The sequence below is a fragment of the Enhydra lutris genome, unplaced genomic scaffold (assembly GCF_002288905.1).
Source record: "Enhydra lutris kenyoni isolate GAN:26980312 unplaced genomic scaffold, ASM228890v2 scaffoldscaffold7, whole genome shotgun sequence".
In the NCBI taxonomy this organism is placed as follows: Eukaryota; Metazoa; Chordata; class Mammalia; order Carnivora; family Mustelidae; genus Enhydra; species Enhydra lutris.
This window is the reverse complement of record NW_019154091.1, coordinates 3,025,034-3,048,324: the sequence shown is the minus strand read 5'-3', so window position 1 is coordinate 3,048,324 and position 23,291 is coordinate 3,025,034. Positions and strand designations below refer to the sequence as shown.

The window sequence follows — 23,291 nt, the reverse complement described above, 5'->3', positions numbered from 1 at the left end:
TCTGTTTCTTTCTTCACTAATGTAAGGGGTGTAATGGTATTTATCTCTTAGAAATTTGGATTTTAAAAAGTGAAATAAGGCATAAAAACTCTTAGTAGGCACTCAATAGCATATAGAAAATACTCAGTAAACATAAGTTATCAACATTACTAATATCATGATGGTTATTTGTTGAATCACTGGTATACCATTTCCTGAATATCAAACATGAATGCTACCAGTGGCAGACATATTAAATAATATAGAAATTTAAAATTTTATTAATAAAAATTAGAATTCATATTTTATTAACAAGTGCAGATTTAGGGATGGAAAATATGTTTTTTTAAAAATGAGAGTTATTCAGAAGATATAAAATGTCACAAGGCATCTTTGAGTCTTTAAGGATGTATTTCTCAAAAAAGATCTAAGAAGTCCACAGCTATTCAATCAAAAAGAAGACTGCTTGCATAGACTGGTTTAGAAGGACTCTGTGGTGGTCCCTGCTCTCACAGTTTTGAGGCCAGTCTCTCACATGTTGTCCCATTCAGTTCTGTCTGTAATAGGCAAATTATGTGATTTTATTAAGTTTAGTGAGGTGACACACTGCACATCAAACAGAACTTTGTAGACATCCTTTTTAACCAGGGAGCTCTTTCCTTTAAAGTGCCCTTAAAAGAGCCTTATGGCTGGACGCCTGGGTGGCTCAGTTGGTTGGGCCGCTGCCTTCGGCTCAGGTCATGATCCCAGCGTCCTGGGATCGAGTCCCGCATCGGGCTCCTTGTTCTGTGGGGAGCCTGCTTCTCCCTCTGCCTCTGCCTGCCACTCTGTCTGCCTGTGCTCGCTCTCTCTCTCTCTCTAAAAAAAAAAAAAAAAAAAAAAAAAAAGAGCCTTATGGCTGGGCGCCTGGGTGGTTCAGTGGGTTAAAGCCTCTGCCTTCGGGTCAGGTCATGATCCCAGGGTCCTGGGATCGGGTCCCCCATCGGGCTCTCTGCTTGGCGGGAAGCCTGCTTTCTCCTCTCTCTCTGCCTGTCTCTCTGACTACATGTGATCTCTGTCTGTCAAATAAATAAATAGATAAATAAATAGCCTCATGGCAGCTGCCAGTTCTCTCCCACTACCTCTCTTGCTTGCTTCTCCAAAATACCTCTTCCCTATTTTTCCTTTTTCCTGTTGCCCTGGATCTTCCCTTTTGGGTTACTCTATTACTCTCTTTTGTAAACAACATAACTTTCTCATGCTCCTGTTGTATCCACCTTATAATTCCAGTCACCAAAGCAAAGGAGCTTTGTTAGAAGTTTTGAAAGGAAAAGGGAAAAAAAAAAAAGTTTGAAAGGGACAAGATTATACATAACTTAGTTGATATTTTTGCAATCGCAGGAAAAAAAAAAGTATAACTTAGAAAGTTAATTTTTTTTTTAAAGATTTTTTATTTATTTATTGTCAGAGAGAGAGCACAAGCAGGCAGAGTCGCAGGCAGAGGCAGAGAGAGAAAGCAGGCTCCCTGCTGGACAAGGAGCCCGATGCGGGACTCGATCCCAGGACCCTGGGACCACGACCAGAGCCGAATGCAGCGGCTTAACCAACTGAGCCACCCAGGCGTCCCTAGAAAGTTAATTTTCTAGAGAGTTGTCCCAAGCATCCTTAACATCTCCTTCTTGGTCTCCCCCTGTTCACTTACTGAACACAGTGGCATTTGGCACAGCCTTCTCACCCCAACTCTTGCCCTCATCTTTTGACCTCTCAGTTTCTTAAGGTCCTCATCTAAAATGACCTGCCCCTGCACTCCATTTAAAGTCCCCTCACTCTTATGGCCACACCTGAAGCTGCTCCACCCTCATAATTCCCCTGTCAGATACCCTACTCTCAAACCACTATGTCCCACCTTTCCAGCTCAGTCTCATCTGTTCACACTATAAATACATGCCAATCTTCTCCAGACTTTCAGTCCATTACCGTTTTAACTTTTCCTTTCTCCATGAGCCGCCCTCTTGTCTTTGATTCAAATTCCATTATTTCAGTCAGTGTCATGCAAATAACAACCTGTACTTTCACTGCATTTGTCTGGCGAAATGTTATTTCTGCACTCAACTATCTTCCTCTGTGCTACCTACCCTCACTCTGGTGCCTCTGAAGAAAATCATCCAAAGGAACAAATTTGTGGCACTTTTATTTTGAGTTCCAGCCTCAGTTGGGCCCTCAGCTTTGCCCTAAATTCTCCCAGTTCCTCTGTGGCAACTCATTGTCCCCAACCCTTTCTACTCTACCCAGCCTCAAACACTAACACTTTCCCTTCACACTTAGTATTTAACAATCCCATTCTTTTTTTTTTTCCCCCTGAGGGAGTAGTTCACACTGAAACCCCCAAAACTTCTGCCATCAAAGCTACAGCCTACCTGGATCTGAGTCCTCTTGTCTTCTAAGAATCTTACATTATTCATTCTTTCTCTCCCTTTCTCTGCTCTATCCCTCCCATTAACATTTACAAATATTCTAATATCTCACAACTTTAAATTTTCCTGGGCCTTAATTCCAAACAATTACTCCCCTATGTCTTCCTCTTAGCCATCAAAATTCTGGAAAGAATTATCTAAGCTTGTTGCCTCAAATTCCTTTCCTTCCAAATACCCTGTAAACCACACTAAACCACCTTTGGTCCTTTCTACTTTAAAATTGTACTCACTCTAAAGTGACCAGTGACCTCCATATTGCTAAATAAAATGCATGTTCTCTGGTCCTAATCTCATTTGACTTTCAGCAAGTCAAACTGTTAACCATTTTTCCCCCTCCTTCATTCTGTCTTCCGTTGGCTTCTGTACCTACAGATTCTCTTGATATCCTCTTATTCTGGCAGTTTCTTAGTATCTTTGTTAACTCTTCCTTCTTCAATGGACCCTCAGATGTTGGTGTTCTCCAGGACTTGTTTTACTTAGTTCTCAATTTGTATTCTTTCTCTAAGTGTTTTCATATATACATGGCTTCAAATACAAGAGTTTCTCAAAGTGTGGTTTATGGGCCAGCATGTGTCAGGATCACTAACGGAAGATGAAGTGGGGAAATGTGGGTTGGGGGGAGGGGAAAGAGGTGTTAAAGTGCAGCTTCCTAGGCCCCATGGTAGACCTACCAAATTAACTCTGTGGGTAAGGACTGGGAATCTGCATTTTAAATAATTCTCCATGTCGTGCTCATACTGACTAAAATTTGGAACCACTAACTTCATTTGCTACATTAACAAGAACAGCTCAACATCTCCATCTGGTGACATACTAACACCAATGCCTTATTTTCTCAAATGTTAGTTAACTTAAAAATATGAAAACTAGAAAGGAAATAAGAAACAGAAGATATGAATGATGGATCTGCCCCATGAGTAATCAAGATTAGATTATGTTATCTTTTGGCTTTTCTAGCTCCAAATGAAAACTCATCTTTATTCGTAAGTTTCAAGTTTTAATCCTTATCCAACTAAATAAAAACAAGAATTGAAATGACTGTTTCATCACATGAAGTCTCTTAAAATGGAACCAAGGACATCTTATGGATTTTCAAAATTAGCTTTCCCTTGGTTAGCTAATAAAAAGCATTCTTTCCACTAAAAATTTAACATGGGTCATTATAATTTTATTTAAGGGGCGCCTGGGTGGCTCAGTGGGTTGAGCCGCTGCCTTCGGCTCGGGTCGTGATCTCAGAGTCCTGGGATCGAGCCCCGCATCGGGCTCTCTGCTCTCTAGGGGAGCCTGCTTCCTCCTCTCTCTCTGCCTGCTTCCTCCTCTCTCTCTGCCTGCTTGTGATCTCTCTGTCAAATAAATTAAAAAAAAAAAAAAAAAAAAAAAAAAATCTTAAAAAATGTATTGTTAAATTGTTATCTTAGTTAAGGTAATAAATATTCATTGTAAAACAATTTGTAGAAGATAAATAATTAATGAAGGAAATGAAGTTCACTCATAATCTCACTACCAAGATATAATAGTTAAATTTGGGGTATTATTTCATTTTTTCTGTGCATGAATGGATTTTTCCACTGGATAATTTGAAAATATTTTTTTTCACTTTGTACTTGACTTAATTTGCTACCAGCTCTGCAATTCTTTCCTTTTCTTAAGAGTGAGAGCCGGTGGGGGAGGGGGCATGTGTGCCAGAGGGAGAGGAAGAGAAGAGTCTTAAGCAGCCTCTATGCCCAGCATGGATCCCAATGCAGGGATCGATCTCATGACCCTGCGATCATGACCTTAGCCAAAATCAAGAGTCAGATACTTAACTGACTCAGCTACTGTGTCCCAGTTTTTTTCCTATTTTTAATCATATGTTTTATTACTTGTATCCAAGTTTTAGCAAACAAAGGCCTCAGGGTTTTATTGAATTTGATTACACTTTGATTGCTTAAAGTCTCAGATAAAGTTATATAGTATTGGTATATTGGTATATAATATTAGTAATATTATTATAATGCATTATAGTAATAATTACATATAATGTAATTAATAATATATAATATTAATGTATATAATATATAATGTATGTTATATTAGTATACATTATAATATTGGTATATATTAGATGTATAACAATTTAATATTTACATATACTACAAAGTGATCAACACAATAAGTCTAGTTACTGTCACCATATAATTGATTCAATTCACCCTTTCACATACCCAACCCACTTCCCCTCTGATAATCACCAGTCTGTTCTCTGTACCTATGAGAGCTTTTTTTCCACATTCAAAATGCAAGTAACATCATATGATATTTATCTTTCTCTGACTTTTATCATTTAGCCTCATACTCGTAAGGTCCATCCATGGCAAGATCTCCTTCTTTTTATGGCTGAGTAGTATTCCATTGTGTAAATGTACCACATCATCAAAACAGTATGGAGGTTCCTCAAAAAGTTAAAAATAGAACTACCCTATGACCCAGCAATTGCACTATTAAGTTTTTACTCAAAGGATACAAAAACACAGATTCAAAGGAATACATGCACCCTGATGTTGGTAACAGCATTATCAACAATAGCCAAACTCTGGAAAGAGCCCAAGTGTCCACTGACTGATGAATGGATAAAGGTGTGTGTGTGTGTGTGTGTGTGTGTGTGTGTGTGTATGTGTGTGTGTGTATACATATACAATGAAATGTTGTTTAGCCATCAAAAAAGAATGAAATCTTGCCATCTGCAACAACATGGATGGAACTAGAGTGTATTATGCTAAGCAAAGTAAGTCAGAGAAAGACAAATACCATAGGATTTCTCTCCTAGGGGAGCCTGCTTCCTCCTCTCTCTCTGCCTGCCTCTCTGCCTGCTTGTGATCTCTCTGTCAAATAAATTAAAAAAAAAAAAAAAAAAAAAAAAAAAATCTTAAAAAATGTATTGTTAAATTGTTATCTTAGTTAAGGTAATAAATATTCATTGTAAAACAATTTGTAGAAGATAAATAATTAATGAAGGAAATGAAGTTCACTCATAATCTCACTACCAAGATATAATAGTTAAATTTGGGGTATTATTTCATTTTTTCTGTGCATGAATGGATTTTTCCACTGGATAATTTGAAAATATTTTTTTTCACTTTGTACTTGACTTAATTTGCTACCAGCTCTGCAATTCTTTCCTTTTCTTAAGAGTGAGAGCCGGTGGGGGAGGGGGCATGTGTGCCAGAGGGAGAGGAAGAGAAGAGTCTTAAGCAGCCTCTATGCCCAGCATGGATCCCAATGCAGGGATCGATCTCATGACCCTGCGATCATGACCTTAGCCAAAATCAAGAGTCAGATACTTAACTGACTCAGCTACTGTGTCCCAGTTTTTTTCCTATTTTTAATCATATGTTTTATTACTTGTATCCAAGTTTTAGCAAACAAAGGCCTCAGGGTTTTATTGAATTTGATTACACTTTGATTGCTTAAAGTCTCAGATAAAGTTATATAGTATTGGTATATTGGTATATAATATTAGTAATATTATTATAATGCATTATAGTAATAATTACATATAATGTAATTAATAATATATAATATTAATGTATATAATATATAATGTATGTTATATTAGTATACATTATAATATTGGTATATATTAGATGTATAACAATTTAATATTTACATATACTACAAAGTGATCAACACAATAAGTCTAGTTACTGTCACCATATAATTGATTCAATTCACCCTTTCACATACCCAACCCACTTCCCCTCTGATAATCACCAGTCTGTTCTCTGTACCTATGAGAGCTTTTTTTCCACATTCAAAATGCAAGTAACATCATATGATATTTATCTTTCTCTGACTTTTATCATTTAGCCTCATACTCGTAAGGTCCATCCATGGCAAGATCTCCTTCTTTTTATGGCTGAGTAGTATTCCATTGTGTAAATGTACCACATCATCAAAACAGTATGGAGGTTCCTCAAAAAGTTAAAAATAGAACTACCCTATGACCCAGCAATTGCACTATTAAGTTTTTACTCAAAGGATACAAAAACACAGATTCAAAGGAATACATGCACCCTGATGTTGGTAACAGCATTATCAACAATAGCCAAACTCTGGAAAGAGCCCAAGTGTCCACTGACTGATGAATGGATAAAGGTGTGTGTGTGTGTGTGTGTGTGTGTGTGTGTGTGTATGTGTGTGTGTGTATACATATACAATGAAATGTTGTTTAGCCATCAAAAAAGAATGAAATCTTGCCATCTGCAACAACATGGATGGAACTAGAGTGTATTATGCTAAGCAAAGTAAGTCAGAGAAAGACAAATACCATAGGATTTCTCTCGTGTGGAATTTAAGAAACAAAAGAGATGAACATAGTGGAAGGGAAGGAAAAATAAGGTGTGGAATTTAAGAAACAAAAGAGATGAACATAGTGGAAGGGAAGGAAAAATAAGATGAAAACAGAGAGGAAGGCAAACCTAAGAGTTGCTTTTAACTACAGAGAACAAACTGAGGGTTGCTGAAGGGGAAGTGGGTGGGAGGATGTGCTAAATGTATAGGCATGAAGGAGGGCACTTGTGATGAGCACTGGGTGTTACATTTAAGTGATAAATTACTAAATTCTATTCCTGAAAACAACATGACACTGTATGTTAACTTGAATTAAATAAAAACTTGGAAAATATATATATACCACATCATCTGTATCCATCCATCAACAGTTAGGTTTCCATATCTTGGCTATTATAAATAATGCTTGAGTAACTCAGTGCTAATTCTTAGAAGACATTAATACTCCTCTGTATTTGCTCATTTACTCTGTTACCTGGATTCCTGACAAAATGTCCTCTCATTTTCTTTAGTAACCAGTGGTGTAGAATCTTGTCAAGGTCATTTGAAGGCCTAAATACCACATTCCTTCTTTGCTTATTGTTTTAAAGAACTAAGGTGATAGTCTCTTAGAAAACTTTCTAGTAAATGAACTAATGATGGACTCACACCTTGAGGTATCAGTGAGTTTAATGGATAGATAAGCAAGGAAAAGTCAGGTCAACCAATAAGAATAGCATCTGCGAGGATACAGAGGGATAAAACTGTTTTTGGAATATGCAGTGTGGCCACAGTGTGTGGCCATGGGTGAGACTGGCAGGGGAGGAAAGCATAAGGAGGATCAGAGAGACAACTTGGGACTAATTGTGAACTATTATAACCATAATTGTGAACCATTTATGGAGCATTTATTATGTGCCAGGTACCGTACTGATGCTTTGCAAACATTTCTTTGAACCTTTTCAATAATGAAAAATTTATAAGGTTCACGGTATCCTAATGAACAAATTTGATTTTTCTAATTTTTTTTTTTCAAGTATGGCAGCTTCCCTTCAATTTAAGTATTTAATCCAAGAACTTGGTCTTCCACATTAACCCAAACTTTATTACGTGAAGCTTGTGTTTTTGTCAGGCCCATACTCCTCTCCTTCCCTCCTTCTTTTGGTAAAAGTCTCCATCTCCCTGGCTATAAAAGTGGGCACAAATCACATTAACTCATCTCCACCAGCTCCCTGCGTCTCTGAGAGATGTGAGTCAGAAGCTGCCACAACGCCACTGTGAGGAGAAAAGCTGACATACGGAGGCAGGCATGGGCTGTGTTGAGCAACAGTCGTGCAATGTATCTGCCTCCTCCACCCTTTTCTTTTTGTCCCTTGCATTCTGAGTTTATCTTAGTGGCTAAGAGTTAATTCTGGAGACATTTGGGTCAAAAGCTGGCATTGCCAGTTAATAGTTATAGACCTTGGGTGAGCCACTTAAACTAGTTAGGCCCCAGTGGTAAAATGGGAATGTCGGTGAGAATGAAATGGGATTATGAGCGTAAGTTAGCACACAAAATGTGTTCACTAAGATGTAGGGCAAGTGGAAGAAGGAGCAGTTAGATTGACAAGAAGCCCGTTCACCTCCCCTTAACAACTGAAACTTTGTACTCCTGTCTCCATGAAATTGGGATTTACTTTAAAATATATCAACAAAGAGAAATAAAGAATAGAGCAAAAGATGTGCCAAATCTTGACAACAGCTGAGCAGATGAGTCACTGTGCTAGACTCTACTTTTAAATTTTTTATAATCTTTTTTGAAGAAAGGCTCCTTGAGAATATCATGCAGTTTCTCTTTTCAGTCCTGCTGAATAAACTGCATTGATTTTCAAAGGTTGGATCCACCTTGCATTCCTGCAGTAGATGTAGTTTGATCAAAAAGGAGTTGTTCCTTTGAAGGATATAAGAATCTGGCTTGTTGGTTTTCATATGGGATTCTTGAGACAGAAGGCCTGTGGTTTCCCTCTCTAATTGTAACTGTGCCAACCTTTGGTGTGTTCACCTCAATGGATGAATTAGATAGTGTGTTTCTTTGTTTTCTACACTCTGGAGGAATTTTTGTGGGATTGATGCTATTTCTTCCTTAAGTAATTTGATCTCAGTTATAATTACACTTTCCTTTTAAATCCTTGAGCTGTTATTCATTAGACTGCATACTTTTTTGTATATGTAGAAATAATTTTAAAAATACTTCAAGGAAGTAGGCAAAAAAAACACTTTTTTTTAAAAAATGAGAATATGTGTAACTTTCTTAGCTAAGTGCAAAGTAATAATTTCATCCTAATGACTACACTAAAAACCTCACCCGTGTTCTGGACAGCAATCCTTTACCCACAAACTTTCATCACTACTGACATTACCAGGCAGGAGTAACTTCCCAGACACTGTGCTAGATGTATTACATACATCATTTCCTTTAATCATCACCGTATGCCTATCAGTAGACACCAGTTACTGCCTCCCACATTTTAGGAGAAAGTCAAACAATGTCCCGGTCTTGGACTCAAACTCCAGAAGTCTGACTGCAACAAGTATGCTCTTCACCCACTCATGCCTGTATGTCATGAAGAGGCAGCACAGCCTGGCAGGGATGGGAGAAGAGACCTAATCAGGGCTCCAACCTACCTCTGCCTCTAACTGGCTGTGAAATCTTAGAAAAATCATATCATCTTCCTTGCCCTTGTGTCTTTGATGGCAGAATGCAGGGTGTTGTCCAGGAAGTTATTTTGAAACTCTACCTGTCAGGCCTGGGAGTCTGGAGGCATCACCTGGGGTCAAGCAGGACAAGGAGCTTTTCCTTCTTCTATATTACATATTGGCCTTTTACAGAATTTCATTTAATGGTTCTGAGGCTTTAAAATTTTGAAACCATCTGACTACTCTTCAACTTCTGAGATTCTTCTGTTCCAATGATTCTACAGAATCACTACAGAGTCATTTAGATGAATGATTCTACGAATATTCTATGATTCTATTTTCTATCCTATTAACCTATTAAGCTCTAAATTAGATCTAACCACAGAAATGCCCAACAAACACACCCAAATATTAATTTCTCTATAATTTTCCTATAATAAATTCTTCACATTTAGAATGATACCCAGATACCTCCTCAACTTTTACCACAGGATAAATCCCATTTAGAATTTATGTCTCCTATAACATGACACTCCCCAGTATGTTATAGTACTACTCTCTCCTTACATTACTTTCAATTTATGTTCAGTTGTGTTCAGCACAGATGCTGATATACTGTACAAGCCCTCAAGTGACTGCAGAATCTGGATAACAATAAACTCATTCCTCAAAAGTTTAAAAATCAAAGCATCAGACAAAATTTAAGTTTTTATGAGACTTCACATTTTGAAATACATAACATAGCACAAACACACTATTTACATCACAAGTTCTTTTTACAAAATATGTGTTAAAAGAATACTGTTCGAGATCATGATCTTAAAATACCTGTTAGAGTTCAAAATGGACTTATGGAATCTAATCTCCAGAAATCCACTATATGATGATATAAATAAAAGCTGAACATCAGGGCTTACTCATACATAAAAATACGAATTCTCTATCCCAGTGGTCAGCAAACAATGGCCTGTGGGCCAAATCCAGCTGGTGGCCTGTTTTTGTACAGCTGCAAGCTAAACATGGTTTTTTGACATTTTTAAAAGTTAAAAAAAAAAACAAAACACTAAAACTAAATAAAGAATATGCAACAGAGACACCTGTGGCCTGCAAATATTTACTATGTGACTTTTTACAGAAAGTTTGCTGACCTCTGCATTATACGAAACCAGCTGAAAGAGCTAGCTACTAGAATATACTGAGCATTTAAAAAAACACCACTGTAATGTGCCAGTACCATCAGCACTACTCATTTCTAAAATGAGGCACTTCTGTTTGAATATGTACATTTCCGAAACATAATTACATCTGGAAGGTAGCTTTGCTACTTAACTCTAGCCCTTTGTAATTAGGCCTCTGCATGAAATCACATTCTTAGGGGCTGAAGTAAACAAGCACAAAGTACTTCAGCTGTCAGTCATTGATCTCATTCAGTAATCTGACCACTTACGGTCTTAAATGTTCTATAATAGAATCCATAATTTAGGTATTGCCAATAGAAGGTGATATTGTTGTATTATTTAAATAACATAGATAAAAACATGTTTAGATATCCCAATTCATTATTTTCAGAAGTAAGGGTTAACTAGTTAACTTAGTAGCTACTTACTTTAAAAATAGGAAATGGAAAAAACAAAAACAAAAAAAACAAAAATGTAAAACTGCAGCAAAAGGCTTTAGAATGCAAAGACTGGGATGGCTTAGCAATGGTTCCCAAGCTGGCCTAGGCGTCTCATGTGAAAGTTAGTTGGAAATAGTTGCTATGGGAACTTGGCAGCTTTATCTTGTCAGATTTTTCATAAAAAGAATGATGGGTCCATGAGCAAATGCTTTAAAAGTAAAACCAGGTCAGAGCTGCTCAACACACAAGTTTTCCATGTCTTGGTTAAACAATTCCTGGTCAGTAGGCTACATTCATGCCACAAAACAAGTATTGCACTGGATGCTTTTCCTTCTTCAAGCCAGGCTTACCCCAGGCTAGGTAAGCATCACATCACGAAGACATCTCTAGGATGCCGAGTTTCAAAATGCTCAGTGAATGCTGAGGTAGATGATTTTCAAACGAAGATCTTCTATACCCCGATTCGATCAGGACTAGCTTCTTTCTGTATCCTCCTCCTGGGAAATATCTTCCGCTTAAGTGCAATTAACTAGAATATCAAAGACAGAAAATAAATTTTAATTCTCCATGCTGACAAACTTTAAACTTAGAGTCCTATGACCTTTATCATTTCCACAATCTTCTACATTTAAAAAAAAACAAAAAACAAAAAATAGAGCAAACAAATCTCCATCATTCCTCCCCAAAATAAAACCAACCAATACTTTCATTATAGGGTCAATATGCCTAAATATATGCCCACAAAATATTTAAACACACAAGGACTAAAATTATTTTGGCCCATAAAGACCTTTTAACTACATATTTTTACACAGTGATTACCAAACATATTTACTTTTTATTAACATATAATGTAATAATTGTTTCAGGGGTACAGGTCTGTGAATCATCAGTTTTACACAATTCACAGCACTCACTGTAGCACATACCCTCCCCAATGTCCTTAATCCAGTGACTCTATCCCTCCCCCCCTCTCCTGCCCCCAGCAACCCTCAATTTGTTTCCTGAGATTAAGAGTCTCTCTTATGGTTTGTCTTCCTTCCCGGTCCCATCTTGTTTCACTTTTTCCCTCCCTTCCCCCCATGACCCCCACCCTGCCCCTCAAATTTCTCATATCAGAGAGATCATAATTGTCTTTCTCTGTCTTATTTCGCTTAGCCTAACACCCTCTAGTTCTATCCACGTCATCGTTGCAAATGGCAAGATTTCAGGGGTTTTGATGGCTGCATAGTATTCCATTGTAGATATATACCACTTCTTTATTGATTCATCTATTAATGAACATCTAGGCTCTTTCCATAGTCTTGTTATTGTGGACATTGCTGCTATAAACATTCAAGTACACATGCCCCTTCAGATCACTACATTTGTATCTTCAGGGTAAATACCCAGTAGCGTAATTGCTGGGTCATAGGGTAGCTCTATTTTCAACTTTTTGAGGAAACTCCATACTGGTATATTTTCCAGGGTGGCTGCACCAGCTGGCATTCCCACCAGTAATGTAGGCGGGTTCCCCTTTATCTGCATCCTCACCAAAAACCTGCCGTTTCCTGACTGGTTAATTTTAGCCATTCTGACTGGTGTGAGGTGATATCTCATTGTGGTTTTGATTTGTATTTCCCTGATGCCAAGTGATGTGGAGCACTTTTTCATGTGTCTACTGGCCATTTGGATGTCTTCTTTGCAGAAATGTCTGTTGATGTCTTCTGCCCATTTTTTGATTTGATTATTTGTTCTTTGGGTGTTGAGTTTTATAAGTTTTTTTTTTTAAGATTTTATTTATTTATTTGACAGAGAGAGATCACAAGCAGACAGAGAGGCAGGCACAGAGCAGGGTGGGGGAAGCAGGTTCCCCGCTGAGCAAAGCCCGATGCGGGGCTCGATCCCAGGACCCTGAGATCATGACCTGAGCCGAAGGCAGAGGTTTAACCTACTGAGCCACCCAGGCGCCCCGAGTTTGATAAGTTAATAGATTTTAGATACTAGCTCTTTATCTGGTATGTCATTTGCTAATACCTTCTCCCATTATGCTGGCTGTCTTTTGGTTTTGTTGACTGTTTCCTTTGCTGTGCAAAAGCTTTTGATCAGGATGAAGTCTCAATAGTTCATTTTTGCCCTTCCTTCCCTTGCCTTTGGCTGTGTTTCTAGGAAGAAGTTGCTGCAGCTGAGGTCTAAGAGGTTGCTGCCTGTGTTCTTCTCAAGGATTTTGATGGATTCCTGTCTCACATTGAGGTCTTTCATCCATTTGAGATCTATTTTTGTGTGTGGTGTAAGAAATGGTCCACTTTCATTCTTCTGCATGTGGCTGTCCAATTTTTTCAACACCATTTATTGAAGAGACTGTCTTTTTTCCACTGGAAATTCTTTCCTGCTTTGTCAAAGATTAGTTGACCATAGAGTTGAGGGTCCATTTCTGGGCTCTCTATTCTGTTCCATTTATCTATGTGTCTGTTTTTATGCCAGTACCATACTGTCTGGATAATTACAGCTTTGTATTACAGCTTGAAGTCTGCAATCGTGATGCCACCCACTTTGGTTTTCTTTTTCAACATTCTCGGGCTATTCGGGGTCTTTTCTGATTCCATATAAATTTTAGGATTATTTGTTCCATTTCTTTGAATCAAGTTGACAGTATTTTGATAGGGACTGCATTAAACGTGTAGATTGCTCTATGCAGCATAAATATTTTTACAATATTTGTTCTTCCAATCCATGAACATGGAATGTTTTCCCATTTATTTCTGTCTTCTTCAATTTTTGAGTATAGATTCTTTGCCTCTTTGGTTAGGTTTATTCCTAGGTATCTTATGGTTTTGGGTGCAATTGTAAATGGGATCGACTCCTTAACTTCTCTTCCTTCTGTCTTGTTGTGTATAGAAATGCAACTGATTTGTGTAAATTTTATATCCTGACACTTTACTGAATTCCTGTATGAGTTCTAGCAGTTTTGGAGTGGAGTCTTTTGGGTTTTCCACATAAAGTATATCATCTGCACAGTAAGAGTTTAATGAATTTTTGCTGATTTGGAAGCCTTTTATTTCTTTTTGTTGTCTGACTGCTGAGGCTAGGACTTCTAGTACTATGTCGAATAGCAGTGGTGGAAGTGGACAGCCCTGCTGTGTTCCTGCCCTCAGAGGAAAAGCTTTCCGTTTTTCAACATTGAGAATGATATTCACTGTGGGTTTTCATAGATGGCTTTGATGATATTGAGATATGTACCATCTATCCCTACACTGTGAAGAGTTTTTTTGTTTTTTTTTTTTTTAAGATTTTATTTATTTATCTGACAGACAGAGATCACAAGCAGGCAGAGAGGCAGGCTGAGAGAGAGGGAGAAGCAGGCTCTCCGCCGAGCAGAGAGCCCGATGTGGGGCTCGATCCCAGGACCCTGAGATCATGACCCGAGCCGAAGGCAGAGGCTTTAACCCACTGAGCCACCCAGGCGCCCCAACTGTGAAGAGTTTTGATCAGGGAAGGTTGCTGTACTTTGTCAAATGCTTTTTCAGCATCTATTGAGGGTATCATATGGTTCCTGTTCTTTCTTTTATTAATGTCTTATATCGCATTGATTGGATGTTGAACCAACCTTGCAACCCAGGAATAAATCCCACATGGTTGTGGTGAATAATCCTTTTAATGTACTGTTGGATCCTACTGGCTAGTATTTTGCTAAGAATTTTTGCATCCATGTTCAGGGATATTGGTCTGTAATTCACCTTTTTGATGGGGTCTTTGATTTTGGGATCAAGGTAATGCTGGCCTCATAAAATGAGTTTGGAAGTTTTCCTTCCACTTCTATTTTTTGGAACAGTTTCAGGAGAATAGGTGTTAATACTTCTTTAAAAGTTTGGTAGAATTCCTGTGGGAAGCCATCTGGCCCTGGGCTCTTTGTTGGGAGATTTCTGATGACTGCTTCAGTCTCCTTACTGATTATGGATCTGTTCAGGTTTTCTGTTTCTTCCTGGTTCAGTTTTGGTAGTTTATGTGTCTCCAGGAATGTATCCATTTATTCCAGATTGTCAAATTTGCTGATGTATAGTTGCTCATAATATGTTCTTATAATTGTCTGTGTTTCTTTGGTGTTGGTTGTGATCTCTCCTCTTTCATTCATGATTTTATTAATTTGGGTCCTTTCCCTTTTCTTCTTGGTTAAGTCTGGCCAGGGTTTATCGATCTTATTATTTCAAAGAACCAGCTCCTAGTTTCATTGATCTGTTCTACTGTTCTTTTGGTTTCTATTTCATTGATTTCTTCTCTGGTCTTTATTATTTCTCTTCTCCTGCTGGGTTCAGGGTTTCTTTGCTCTTTTCCAGCTCTTTTAGGTGTAGGGTTAGGTTGTGTTTTTGAGACCTTTCTTGTTTCTTGAGAAAGGCTTTTATGGCTATATACTTTCTCTCAGGACCGCCTTTGCTGTATCCCAAAGATTTTGAACAGTTGTGTTTTCATTTTCATTTGTTTCCATGCATTTTTTAAATTCTTCTTTAATTTCCTGTTGACCCATTCATTCTTTATTAGGATGCTCTTTAGCCTCCATGTGTTTCAGTTCTTTCCAACTTCCCTCTTGTGGTTGAATTCTAGTTTCAAAGCACTGTGGTCTGAAAATATGCAGGGAATGATCCCAATCTTTTGATACTGATTGAGACCTAATTTGTAAGCCAGGATGGGATCTCTTCTGGAGAATGTTCCATGTGCACTAGAAAAGAAGGTGTATTCTGTTGCTTTGGGATGGAATGTTGTCAATATATCTGTGATGTCTATCTGATCCAGTATATCATTTAAAGCCTTTATTTCCTTGTTAATCTTTTGCTTAGATAGTCCATCCATTTCAGTGAGGGGGTGGGTGTTAAAGTGTTCTACTATTATTGTATTATTGTTGATGTGTTTCTTTGATTTTGATTTTGTTGTTAATTGATTTTTATAACTGGCTACTCCCATGTTAGGGGTATAGATATTTAAATCTGTTAGATCTTCTTGTTGGACAGACCCTTTAAGTATGATATAGTGTCCTTCCTCATCTCTTATTATAGTCTTTGGCTGATATAAGGCTTGCCACCCCAGCTTTCTTTTGATGTCCATTAGCATGGTAAATTGTTTTCCACCCCCTCATTTTAAATCTGGAGGTGTCTTTGGTTCTAAAATGAGTTTCTTGTAGATAGCATATCGATGGGTCTTGTTTTTTTATCCATCCTGATACCCTGTGTCTTTTAATTGGGGCATTTAGCCCATTTACATTCAGAGTAACTACTTAAAGATATGAATTTAGTGCCACTGTATTGCCTGTAAGGTGACTGTTACTGTATATTGTCTCTGATCCTTTCTGGTCTGTTACTTTTAGGCTCTCTTTGCTTAGAGGACCCATTTCAATATTTCCTGTAGGGCTGGTTTGGTGTTTGCAAATTCTTTTAGCTTCTGTTTGTCCTGGAAGCTTTTTACCTCTCCTATTTTCAATGATAGCCTAGCTGGATATAGTATGCTTGGCTGCATATTTTTCTTATTTAGTGCCTGAATATATCATGCCAGTCCTTTCTGGCCTGCCAGGTCTCTGTGGATAGGTCTGCTGCCAATCTAATATTTTCTACCATTGTAGGTTACAGACCTCTTGTCCCGAGCTGCTTTCAGGATTTACTCTTTGTCACTGAGACTTTTGAGAACAACGGGACAGAGAGAAAAGAGGATTTGTTCTTCCCCTCTTTCTCCCTCCTTGCCTCTCTGGTTCCCTTTTCTCTATGGGTATAAGTAACACAGATGAAAGACTGGCACTCCTATTCCTTCCCACTGCTGTCAGCTGCTCCTTTTAGCCAACCTATCTTTTCTCCTCATTGCAGGCAGGCACACTGCTGACTCCTCTAATTCCTCAGTGACCTCTGTTCTAGAGCAGGGAGGGTTTTACTAGCCCGGAATAATGGCAATAAGAACAGAACTGATATTTGCTAGGAAGTGGATGAAGATTTAAACTGCAGTCCTGCTTACCTGCCCAATCTCCCATGTTTTTATTTCCTTCCATTTATGGCAAGAAGCCCAGGCACTGTTTATTTCTAACGTTCTCAATACTTCAGCCTCCTTCTCCTTCCCAGTTTAAGTAAACTCAGTGCAAGTTTCCCATAATTGACAGCTAGAAAGGCTCCACTCAGCAGTCACCTCAGGTGGAGGCTGAGGTGAGGTTTGCTTGCCCCAGGTAAGTCAGGTCAGCCCAGACACCATTCCCTTTCTCTTCAGACCATTTCATGCCTACACCAAGTAAGGATTCTATGGTCCCTTTCTTTTTGCCTCACTAACCTCCCTTCTACTTCTGGGACTTCACTTGAAGAAGGCTGTGTATATGTGCCTGCAAGGAGAGAAATTCCAGCAATTCAAAGGAAATGTAACTGGGAGAAATGTGAGCACAAATGGGTACTGTCCACAGAAGAGTAGGAGGTCTGAAGATAAGTCACTGCAGTCACTTTTAGAAAGGTTGTAAGAAAAGAAAAATTGAAAAACCATATAAAATCAGTATCAAATGAGGATTCTAGGTGGGTCTTTTGGTTAGAAATAGAGGTTTTCAGTTTTACCTTGATGTCTACAAGTTAATCTACTGAGTTCCAGGTAAAAAGAATACTGAAAGTGCATCTAGAAGATTAATGAATAAAAGGCTATTATGTTTGTTGCCTGAATATTATGAAATCTGTTTGACATATTAATATCTGAGTTAGAAGCTAAAAGAAAAAATTAAAATTTTCCTGTGAATTCATATCACTTTTTAAAGAATCAGATATTCTTATACTAAAAAATAATGTTTGGGGGCACCTGGGTGGCTCAATGGGTTAAGCCTCTGCCTTCAGCTCAGGTCATGATCTCAGGGTCCTGGGATCAAGCCCTGCATCAGGCTCTCTGTTCAGCAGGGAGCCTGTTTCCCCTTCTCTCTCTGCCTGCCTACTTGTGATCTCTCTCTGTGTCAAATAAATAAATAAAAATATTTAAATACATACATACATACATACATAATAAATGTTTGATCCCCACATAAAATATGTAAGACTTACCTGTTCAGCAAAAAATGAGAATATAGTAAACATAATCAATGTTGCCAGCACACAGTGAGTCCAAAACTTCAATTTGTCTCGATATGTTCTCCTGTTCAGAGAAAGAAGAAAGCAAATATGTAGTTCTGTGCATAGTACCACTATATCAGAATTAATTATATACTAGTTTAGCCTAAAGTTGTGAAACACAAAAACATTGTCTGGAGGCAATTTGAAAATGTCAATACAATGTATATTTCCACATTAGATCAGATTTTTCATGACATCATAGTAAATATTATATTTGAATTATAAAAGTTACCCAGGCAGAGGATAGGACTTCAAAAGAAAATTACTTTTAGCATTTAAACAAAAGTACACTTTCATTCCTATCCATTTCTTCACAGTCACTTAATCAACACTTTCTGTGGATACAGACAGATAAACCAGAAGTTCTTGCTCTAAACTGTTTGTAAGCGTGGGGAGTCACTGACATGCAGACGACTAGCCATCACACAAGATGGAACAAAAAATGTACTATCAAAAGCAAAGTCTTGTGGAAAAACAGAGAAATGAGGAAAGCACCTCAGATTCGGTAGTATTTCATTTAAGCCTTGCAGTGGTTTGGGGGACCTTAAATGAAAGCATTTAACGGAGTAAGGCAGTGAGCATCATAGAGGAGCAGGCTGAGTCCTGTAGAAATGAGTGAAGTCTGGCCTAGGGACATCAGGAAGAGAGCTAAAGCCATGGCAAGGCAGGTGGGCATAAACTGCAGGTATTCTGGAAAAATATGCAATAGGGTTTGGACATAGTACTCTAGTGGGAAAGTATATGAAATGGCAGGTGTGGGTGTATGTGTGACAAATGGAATAAAAATGGTGGCCATCCGAAGGATGCATGTCAGGTGGCCAGAGGTGACCAGGCAGCCAGTTGTGTTAGTCTGAGTATGAAAACATAATGAAGACAAGTGAGAGAAAGAAAACAAGCAACAGAAGAGATAATCTAAGAGTAGAATCAACTGGACTTGAAGATAGGATATCGGGGTTAGAAGCAGTAGAGCAGTTTCCTCATCTGTACTGTGGAAGTAATAATTTATTATGAAGACTAAACATATGCTTAACATAAGGCTTAGAAGATATTCTAATAGCCATCAATGCAGGCCTCTGTGCTGAGTTCCAGATTCTCTTTTACAGCTTATCTTGTGTAGATGTCTCTACTTCAAGTCCCATATTGATAATAGTACCTCCAATTTCCTCCTGAATTTCCTATGTCTCATAACAGGATCACAACTAGTGCAGTTAGTTCTAATGTCTGTGGTGTCATTCAGAATCGATATGTAATTTAAAGAGCTAAGAAGCCAGAAGCTCTAATACAGCTAAGCTGTCCCAGCAACCAGAGAACCTGATAATAGCTGGAGGTTCCCTCAGCCATTCATCCACTGAGCATGTACTATGTGCTAGAAAGGAACTGTGCACTCAGAGAAGAGTAAGACACCATCTCTGCCCATGAAGAGAGCTTATAGTCAATCAGGAGGGGCAAATGCACCAAACAGACTGCTGTACAGTGTAGAAAGTGTTATACCCAAGGAAGGAGAACAGGAAGAAAGCCTATTGGGAAACCAGAGAAAGGTGACAGGGGACTCAACCACAATGTCATGAAAGGAAAGAGAAAAAGTGAAGTTTCTAGAAGGCAAGGTGGTAGTGGAGGCCCAGCAGTAAGAAAAGACACAGATGCTGAACAGGATGAAGAAAATGAAGCCCCCCAGTTTAGGGAATTACACCTGATTCATCTTATTTGTGTAACACAGAAATCAAAGTCCTCTCAAACTATTCTTAAGCCCACTCCTTTCTTATTCAGTTGGGCCCTTGAAGATAAATGTAGTCACAAACTGGATTTGGGGAGTTAACACTTGAAACCATCCAGAGATCTTTTTCCTCTGAGCTAAATAAAAGAAAGTAAAAATGAGAAACCATTCCTAGAAGACCCACAAATTAGTAATAAATTCTCCTTCTCAAAATAAAAATACACAGCTATTAGCAATATACATGCTAATGGGCTCACTTACCCAACTCCAATACACCAAAGAGTTCTAGCTGCCAAGGTTGCTAATTTCCTCCCTACAATCTCTCCCAATTCTGTCTTCTGCTTCCTCTCTATTCCCTGAGCTTGGTCCTTGGTTCACACACTGTTTCAGAGCTCCTGAAATGCTTAATACTTGTCTCCCTGCTTCCAGTTTCCAGATAACACTGCCTCACCAGTTACCTTTCCAAATCATGTGGATTTGGATTGTGATCATCCAAGTCTGAGCACTACAAACATCGAAAAAAATTTCTCTTGGAAAACCCCATTCTCTAAAGAAAAAAGTCAATTCAGATAGAGCCCTTCACAATCTCTCCTTTTGCTCTCCAGGCACTCTCTTTTATACTCCTGTGCCTTGTACATGCCATTTCTTCTACCAGGAATGTCTTTTCTACTTGGGAAAGTCCTTTTCATAATTCAAAACCAAGTCCAAATGGTGCCTTCCCCTAAGAGAACTGGCTGCTCCCTCGTTCATACTCCAGTAGCACTGAACCCTGTCAGAGCACTTGATACCACAACGGTCTGCCTGCAGCCTGTCTCCCTGCAGGGACTGAGGGCCTCAAAACCTGGTACCATACTCCTTTCATCTATGTATTCCCAGCACCTGGCATGGGGTAAACAGTAGTAAAATAAGACATGAAGGAAACATTGTAAAGCAGCTTTGGATTACAGTGGAACATATGGAAGGCTGGGAATCAGGCAGGATTTACCACTTATCAGTTACTTCACCTTGAGCAAATCATGCAGCTTCTATTACCATGTTCTCCTGCCATATAGCAGATTCTCAAGAAACAAGGTAGCTATTCTGATGGCAATGAATGATACTCAGCAGATGTGCTTGGCCAGTAAGCTCAATAAAATCTTTTAAGTGTATTTTTACAAAGTAATTATAGATCAAATAGTACATTAAAGGAATTTCATCACTTATAAACACACACACACACACACACACACACACACACACACACACACACGTGAGCATGAGACCTTACCACTCCTGCAGCTCATGCATATGAAGGAAACGGTTTCGATACTCCCTTGGCAGCTCAAACTGGGATGGGATGGGGAACATGGATTCATAGAAGTCCCTGAGAACAGCTTTCACTGTCTGGGCATCTTTATGATTATGGTCTATGTTGTCATTCAGGCAAACAAACTTCCTAGAAAAATAGAGATTCAGGGTTATTGGCTATCATGAGAATGATCCTGACAAAATAAAACAAGAAATGTAGATTCCAAATATATTTTAAATGGACTCATGTTCCAAGTTGTTATATGTGCTGATACGATTCTCTGGGGGAAGAATGTTCTATAAAATTTTTCTTTGGATTTTCCTCATCTGTAAAACAAAGAGAACTAGGGGAAGATAATCTTGAAAGTGCTTCTAGTTGTTGGAATAAATTAATGATTCTGTTTAACATGTCCCCAATTAAGTGTTTAATAAATACAGTTTACTGATTAGAGCATTTTGCTGGCAGCCAGAGAAGAAATTGGTGAACACCTAAAACCAAGTTCTATTATGGTTATATTACTAAGAATAGTGATAGAGATAATTAAGATAAAGATGGTACCTTACAGCTATAGATTCTAGGAGTTTGATGACTTTTCTTAATATGTCTCAAACTAAGGTACTAGAGCTCTGGCACCTTACTGTCATGCTTCCCTACTGTTTCAAGTTCCCTTCAAGGCAAAGTCACTAAACTGAGGGCCCATTAAAACAGCAGGCAGGGATAACACCACCTTTGAAATACTGTGCTAAAATTTAAAACAGACCAAAAAAACACAAAAAACCCTCACCAAACTTAAATCTAATAAAGCCCTCAGATCCAACTACCAATTTATAAGAAAAAGTGGGAACATGACATACAATCAAAGTAGTCCAAAGTATAGGGATTTCTTCATATACACATACAAAATTGTATGGTTAAAAAGAGATTGAGGAAAAACCGATAGACTTAACTGCAGTGAATTTACTTGCTACCACTTCAAACCAATAAAAAACATAAATGCTTAGAAAAGACAACTAGGGAAATATGTATATTGACCAGATGGCTATCATATTAAGGTTAAAATAATGATATGGTGGTTATTTTGAAAGAGCTGTTATAGAGAAAATATATTTTAAATATCTAGAGATAAAATGAAACAATGTCTGAGGTTTACATACAAATAATCAGGAAGTGGTAGTAAAGGACTGGATGTGTGTAGATGAAAGAAGAACAACTTCTAACAATCACTTCTTATTGAAGATGAGCGGTGGGTTAAAATTCATTATCCTATCTACTCTCTTGGGGACTGTTTCAAATTAAAGGATACTAAAGAGATATCAACCAAATACAATGCACAAGCCTTAACTAGATCCTGCATTTTAAAAAAAAATAGCTATACAGGGCATCTGGATGCAACTAGGGAAATATGAATACGGATTATCTATTCGATGGTATTATTTAGTGTTAACAGATTGTGTGTTAGTTATGTGTTAACTGTCTTTAGTATAAAGGAGAATGAATTTGTTTTAGAAGATATGTACTAGAATAATTACCAGTAAAATGTGTGGATGCCTGAAACTAAATTTCAAATGGTTCAGCAAACAGCAACAACAAAATAAAAACAATACCTGTTTTGTGTGTATGTGTGTGTGCGCGCACGCGTGTGTGTATATAGACAGATCAAGTAAGTATAATAAAACGCTGACATTTTAAAATCTGGGTTAAATATTTATGGGATTTGTAGTATTTTTTTCCATTTTCCTTTATCTCCAAAATTTTTCGTAACGTTGGGAGAAATTAAAGAAAGTATATACATGAGACAAAGGGTATGTGTGGACAACAACTAAATTAGACCCTGCTGGGTGCCTAATAAACATCATCCCCTTTCTTCTAAGAGGAGTTTGCATTTTGCTCAGTATTTCTCTCCCCATGAGCTGACTCAATGGGAGGCAAGCCCACTCCATCCCAGAGACAGCTCCTGTGTATGTGAATCCTTTTCACAGTGACTGATGTAAGAATGGGGGTCTGGGGCGCCTGGATGACTCAGTTGGTTAAATGTCTGATTCTTGATTTCTGCTCAGGTCATGATCTCAGGGTCATGGGATGGAGCCCCTCATAGGGTTGGGGGGGTCCGTGCTCAGTGGGGAGTATACTTGTCCCTCCGTGTACCCCTCCCCACAACGTGCACTCT

The 23,291-nt window shown here is 38.2% G+C and overlaps 1 protein-coding gene across 3 annotated transcripts in view; it reads right to left on the bottom strand.

Annotated features, from left to right (window-relative positions):
- Positions 1-23,291, bottom strand: part of LOC111142162 (N-acetylglucosamine-1-phosphate transferase alpha and beta subunits) — an 87,569-nt gene that overhangs the window by 485 nt on the left and 63,793 nt on the right. For 2 of the 3 annotated variants that reach the window (XM_022495156.1, XM_022495157.1), the window contains 3 exons: positions 21,104-21,271; positions 18,054-18,144; positions 10,113-11,563 (listed from right to left, as the gene is read on the bottom strand). In XM_022495156.1, the coding sequence (XP_022350864.1) occupies positions 11,486-11,563; positions 18,054-18,144; positions 21,104-21,271 (337 nt within the window). In that variant the 3' untranslated portion in view covers positions 10,113-11,485. Of the gene's footprint in view, positions 1-10,112; positions 11,564-18,053; positions 18,145-21,103; positions 21,272-23,291 lie in introns of those variants that run through there. The other variant, XR_002640244.1, reaches the window with a different exon arrangement.